Here is a 6,547-nt window from a genome sequence, read left to right on the forward strand (position 1 = left end):
CAGCTTCTAAAATGTTACTCCAGGGGCTATGGTTTGTGTGTGCTTATAAATGAAACCTTATTTTTCACAGTGATATCCCAAAAGCTCCTAAACCCGAACCTCCTGTACCAGAGACTAAGGAGGCTTCACCAGAACGTAATTCAAAGAAGGAGAGGGAGCGGGAGAGGGAGAGGGAGAAGGAGAAGACTCGTCAAAGATCCCCAACTCGGTCCAAGTCAAGGTCACGGTCTCGATCACGTTCTCCATCTCATTCTCGACCAAGAAGGCGTCACAGATCACGGTCAAGGTAGGACTTTGGTCGTGACTGTTGGTTGAGAACAGAGTATTTTCTTCTGCAGGTGCCACACGGCGTAGTATTCTCAGTCACTGTAGTGATGTTTTTTGAGATGTTGAGCTATGGATGTTTTAGGCCAAACGCAAGATGCATTTGATGGATAAACGTGTTTGGGAGATGTTTTCTTGCCATCAGTTCACGAGAAGATGCATACAGTGACTTAACACTGACTGGAGGAAGAATGGGGCGCTTCATGCTGAGCATGGCACTTGCTTGGTAGTGTGAATTGTGTAGCTTTCTTTTAGGAGACAGGTTTGATGCTGAACATGTTGGAAATGGCTTCTTTTCCCTTTTTTGCTTTTTTGCTTATTTTACTAGTTAGTAGCGAGGTGTTGGTAAACTCCAAAGCACAGATTGTGTCTGAACCTACCGCTTGGCATCACAGTCTGAACGCCACTTCAGTGTGATGCACTTGGAGAAAAGCAGCTTTACGCCCAGCGCCCTGAGGATAAAGTTCCTCAAATCTAGAAGTTAGATAGTTGCTTTTCATTGGAATTTTTGATTGTGACAGGTCTTACTCCCCTAGAAGGCGACCGAGCCCAAGACGACGGCCATCTCCAAGGAGAAGGAGCCCTCCAAGGCGAATGCCTCCCCCACCCAGACACAGAAGAAGCAGATCCCCTGTGAGGCGGTAAGATTCCCTTTTTTGAGATGACTGACAATGTTAAACTTAGAAAGTTGATGGGAACGCTAGTCGTGAGGAATGGGTGTTACCAAAATTACCTTCTTCATCCTACCTTCGTGCTGGCAGGAGTATGATTTGAGTGATGTCAGCTGCCGTGCGGGTACGTGTGTCGTGGGGCAGTGCGGTGGCAGCTGTGAAAGTTTCTTTGGAGTTGGACTAGCGATGAGAATTCCACCTTGGACGAGTGGCGATTCCAGCGGTGTAATGTCTTCAAACGGCTCTGGGTAGCTCCCGGTGTAGACTGACGTGACATATCCTGTGGCTTTTTTGATTAAGTCTTAATACTCTGTTTCCTGCCTGGGGAAAAGTTAGAACAAGTAACTGCATTTTACTTGTTTGTTTTTTTTTTTTTTTTAAATTACGAATTACATTTCCATCGCATTAAGACAAAATTTAATTCTGATTTTTGTGTTTCATCTTGTTTTACTTTTAAAAAAATCTGCAAGGCCTGCTCTCTGGTGTCGGAGGTTACATCTGGGCAACAGCAGGTTGCCAGGGAGGTGGTAGAAGCCCCATCCTTGGAAACGTTCAGGGTCAGGCTGGACGGGGCTCTGAGCAACCGGGTCTAGTGGAAGGTGGCTCCGCTCGCTGCAGGGGGGTTGGACTAGATGGCCTGTAAAGGTCCCTTGCAACCCAAACCGTTCTGATTTCTGACAGTGTAAGCGATTGTTCCAGTAGCAGAGCTCTGGCCTTGCAAGAAAACGACACGCTTACGGCAGCGTCAGAATAGACGCTCGTCTTCGCAGGAAGAGAGTAGGTCTTGCCCTCTTCGTAGGAAGAGCAATGAAGTGATGTTTCCTGTGTACAGCCCTTGTTCTTTTTCAGGAAGGAACAGTTCTTCCTTTTTATGACAAGATGATGATTTACTTTTTTCCCCGAGTTTGTAAAGATGTTCATTTTGCACAGTTACTGGGAAAACTGTGCGAAGTATCAAACATGTATGTTGCGAGATGTAAAAGAGCTCCCTTTCAGCAAATGTTTATCTCACTCAAGGCAGGGTTTCTTTTTTCCAGGTTCTCAGGAATTCTGCAGCCAAAGGTGGATTCTGCAGGTACACAATTGCAACAGAACTTACCACAATTTTTGCCGCAGAATTCTAGAGGCCCTACCTTTTTAAAATGGCAAAGATAAAACATACAAATGGATAGACTGGTTCTGAATCGTTAAGTTGCCTGAAATTTTTACCTCCCGGTATAAAAACTTTTTAGTGCACACTAAACTCTTAAACAGATCCATTCTGAAGATTGTTACATCCCGTGTGCTAACACAGAGAATTCTCTTAACCACCCAGAAGTTAGAGACCCAAACAAAACTAATTGCTCCCAGGAGGAAAGCTTAGTTGTAGTCTGTAGATTGACAGAAAGCAAGCAAAGGTAACACTAACCGTTTTTTGCTCACTGTGTAGTTAAAAAATAACTGTGAAAGATCAGTTGTTATTCTTCTACAAGCCAAGTGTTGAAGGCTGTCCACCATATTCTGGAAGTGCTCTTGTCTGTGGCTATACATGTATGTGCTTGCAAACGGATGCGATTCTGTGTTCATACTCAAATATTGCTTAAGCTGGCTCGTCAGAATCTAATGTTGTGTTTGATTTACAGGAGAAGACGATCATCAGCATCCTTATCTGGCAGTAGCTCTTCCTCCTCCTCTTCACGTTCCCGGTCACCACCAAAGAAACCACCTAAAAGAACTGTATCCAGTCCTCCTCGTAAAACGCGCCGGCTCTCTCCTTCCGCGAGCCCTCCGAGGCGGAGGCACAGACCATCTCCACCACCGAGTCCGCCTCCAAAACCACGTAGGTCTCCAACACCCCAGCAGTCGAATCGTGCAAGAAAAAGCCGTGGCTCTGTTTCACCTGGCAGAGCATCAGGTATTCCAGCAGCTTTATCACTTTGTGCTTTTGTTTTCTGAAATACCAAACGTACCGTTTGTGTGAGCAGAAAAGCGTGCGAGAACGCAGCGAATCACAGCGGAGTTGTTTGTCTTTCAGCACCCAAACATAAGAGCACTGAAAAAAGAGAATCTCCTTCGCCAGCACCAAAACCAAGGAAGGCAGAACTGTCTGAATCGGGTATGGCTCTCGCTTTTCAACCCTGGTTTTGGGTGGGGTTTTAATCAAAGACACATGATGATAGAAGGCAGTGATAAAGTGCTGAACCCTCTTGACAGGCTGGCACTGAAAGCATGAGGTTTCAGAGGCAGAAAGGTGGTTGCTCCTACTGCCTCAAACATTTCTGTTCAAAAGCTCAGCCAAACTGTATTCCAGCCTCAGTGGTATCTTAAGAATTGGGGGGGAATGCTTGATGATCTGCTGTAATACGACTTTGCTTCTGCCTGAATAAGGCAAATGTGTATCTTTGGGTTAAATATTCTGTCTGTGCATGTACCTTTTCAGAAGAAGATAAAGGAGGTAAAACAGCTGCAGCAGACTCTGTTCAACAGAGGCGTCAGTACAGAAGGCAGAATCAACAGTCTTCATCTGGTACGGATGACTTGGATTTCCTAAACTGGGCTGTAGTTGGTTAATGTTGAATTCAAATACTGATTTAACACATTGGCTATGTGCAGTGCTATTGTGAACTTAATTATAGATTTAACACTCATAATGAGGTCACTTTAATTATTGCTCTTGAAGAATAAACTATAACTTTTAAGGGTAATGATGCATCTCTTGTTAATGGGTTTGCATCTTCAAAAGTTGCACTTTTAACCTCTTCACATCGCACACGCAAATAGGGTTTGCTGGGATTACTTAGTCTGATGTTGCAATAGGTTATTTCCTAATATTTTGGACTCCTGTAGGCTTGAGATCAGTAAATTAACCTGGGCCTGCTATGAGGTTTTGGCCACTTGAATGCAGCTCACCTTTAAAATTACCTGGCTAGTCAAATTTTATGTGGACAGACAGATTGCTGCAGATATTTTTACCCAGGTCTGATGGATTTATTTATCACCTGAAGTCCACTAACATTGTTAGTGGAACAGCTTTTAAACAGAGGCGACTTCTTTTGCGGGAGAGGCGGTCAGCAGTTTAAACTGCAGTATGACCCTATGGGTAGCTGTGGTAACATCCTTAGGAAAATCGTTTTCCAGAGAGTGATTCTTCTACGATTATAGATTCTGGCTCTTCGTCCTCATCTGAAGAGGAAAGACCGAAGAGATCCAACGTGAAGAACGGGGAAGTTGGTAGGCGCCGCCGCCATTCACATTCACGCAGTCCATCGCCATCTCCACGGAAACGACAGGAGTCCTCCCCTCGGTAATTTCTCCTCGGGCTGAACGTAACCGATGTGTGTTTTTCTAACTAGTTATTGTTTATCTGCTGTGCAAATACACAGCAGGATTAAGCCCTGTCCCATTTGCCCAATCTTGTTCTTGCGTTCTTGTGCTTATTTGATAAGAATTACTTCAAATATGTTCATTTTTGCCTCAAATGTACAGCAGATAGATTTGTTTTGCTTTGTTTTTCCTCCACTGCTATCAGGATGCAGATGGAAAAGAGGTGGCAATCGCCAGTGATGAAAAGGTTGGTTAGAAATTAATGTGTTCAACAGGATTTATGTATAGAAAATCATTCCGACAGCCTCTCATTTGCTTTGTCGTGGATAAACACTTGCCATCCTTTGTCCTTGGACACTGAGTAGTAAGGCGAGGGAAATTCGGACTGGTGTGTTCCTGGGCCTGCTGGATCTGGGACCATTCCACTGGCAAAACAAGAAGGAACACCTGCTCTGCCTCCTTCATTGCTCACTGTTTGTTAATTCACCATGTGCTGACTCACATAAGCCTGGGACAACGGTTGATCAATGTGATTAGGACCGTACTGATGCCTGAAAACGGCTGAATGGCTGTATTCTTCAGGGGTGTTCTTACTCCGTATGCACGGATTTGCACGTTGGGCAAGCATTGCCACTGACATTCTGGCTAGAACTTGCAACAAGTGATTAAGATCTTGATTTTCTGCATTCCAGATAATTGGAATTTTCAAAAGTCCCATCCCTCAGTTCATTGGGTACTTGGAATGATTGCTAGTAGACGAGTAGCGAACGCCTCCTTCACTGTCTCTTTTCTTACGCTGGCAATACCGATAACGCTTTTCCCTGTGGAACTGTTTGCTCTTTGCTGATCTCGGAATGTGGGAGGGGGCAGGAAGCTGGGTGCTCGATGGGTTTATTAATCTGGCATAATGACCTTTGAGCAATCTGTAATTAAGACCTGGCAGAACGTAGTTGCAGCACACGTAACGATGTGTGAGATTTAAGCGTGACTACCTCTACAAACAGGCCGTTCTGATTATGGATCTTGTCAAGGAATTCTAGGTAGTGAATTGATGGCAGTTCAAAAATCTTAATCTGTTTGCAACCTACAAATTCACCTTCTGGGCATTATGTGAATACATGTTGAATTAGGACAGTCCTGTCACCTGAAGGCTGGTATTTCTTCAGATTATTAAAAACGGTCTTTTGGAGCAAACTCTTCCTTATAAAAAGTGTAACTGATTGCCTTGGAGAACAACATCCAGCATGTTTGAGATCACATCTCCCTTGCATTACGCTCAGTTTTTCCTTTATCCAGTCATTTATCTTAATTGTTTTTGTTAAAAAGGAATGACTTTATGAAACACCAATATTCCTTTCCTTTGAAAGTCTAGGAGAGTATGTGTTTGATTAAAATTTCCTCTCCCAGAAGTCTGTTGTAAACCTTGCAGAGTGGAAAACGGCTTGTTTTGTGAACGATTTCAGTCCAGACAACTGCATTTTAGCAACAGCTCTTGGGTTTTTTTCCTCTGTATTTCAAGAAATAAGTGATTTTGGATTTCAGACCTAGAGATAAGTTATTTTCAAGAGTACAGTTCCACGCCATTTAGCCTGATCCAACTTAGGCTGCTGTCCGAGCACAGGTTTGGCCTGCCTGACGCAGCCGGGCCTTCCCAGTTCCTCCCTTGTGCTGGATCTGGCAGTCACGTCCCCGCACGAGGAGGAGGAGGTGTGTCTGTTGTAAACTGGTCTAAGTCAGTGGGTCATCACTAGATGCGGTGCGAGGGGAACGGCAGGAGGGAGCTGGTGGGAGAGTGGTGGGCTTCCTCTTTGGCTCCGGGGGGTGAGTAGACCAGGCGAAGCGGAAGGTGAAGTGTCTTTTGGCTGCTGTGTCGGGCTCTGAAAATCACAGTAGGGTTAGCCTTGTCGCACACTCTTCATCAAGACAAGTTTGGGTTTTGCATCTTCTCACAGAATTTCATTTTGAAGTGCATGAACCTGTCCAACATAAAGAATCTCGTGGCTCAGTTGCAGCTTTTCTGAGAAACCCTTCTCTCCCTGCAGCAGGCGGAGGAGGAGCCCATCGCCCCCGCCGGCCAGGCGGCGACGCTCTCCGTCACCCGCCCCTCCACCCAGGCGGCGGCGGTCACCTTCATTGCCTCGTCGAAGGTAGCGTATGGCGCGTGGGGCGTGAAGTGGTTGCTTTTGGTTTGTCAACTTCCAGCTGTGACCTGAGAAAAGAAATGTCTGAACATGAGCCGGCAGTGTGTG

At 45.2% G+C, this 6,547-nt stretch overlaps 1 protein-coding gene across 1 annotated transcript in view; it reads left to right on the forward strand.

Annotated features, from left to right (window-relative positions):
• SRRM1 (serine/arginine repetitive matrix 1) overlaps positions 1-6,449 on the forward strand; it is a gene marked incomplete at its 5' end in the record, with an annotated part of 11,636 nt that extends 5,187 nt beyond the window's left edge. The window contains 7 exons of the mRNA XM_010157195.1: positions 71-286; positions 861-965; positions 2,618-2,889; positions 3,010-3,090; positions 3,415-3,501; positions 4,137-4,278; positions 6,341-6,449. Coding sequence (XP_010155497.1) covers positions 71-286; positions 861-965; positions 2,618-2,889; positions 3,010-3,090; positions 3,415-3,501; positions 4,137-4,278; positions 6,341-6,449 — 1,012 coding nt within the window. The remainder of the gene's footprint in view (positions 1-70; positions 287-860; positions 966-2,617; positions 2,890-3,009; positions 3,091-3,414; positions 3,502-4,136; positions 4,279-6,340) is intronic.
• Positions 6,450-6,547: the final 98 nt, after the last annotated feature.

Source organism: Eurypyga helias, unplaced genomic scaffold (genome assembly GCF_000690775.1).
Source record: "Eurypyga helias isolate BGI_N326 unplaced genomic scaffold, ASM69077v1 scaffold26938, whole genome shotgun sequence".
NCBI lineage: Eukaryota > Metazoa > Chordata > Aves > Eurypygiformes > Eurypygidae > Eurypyga > Eurypyga helias.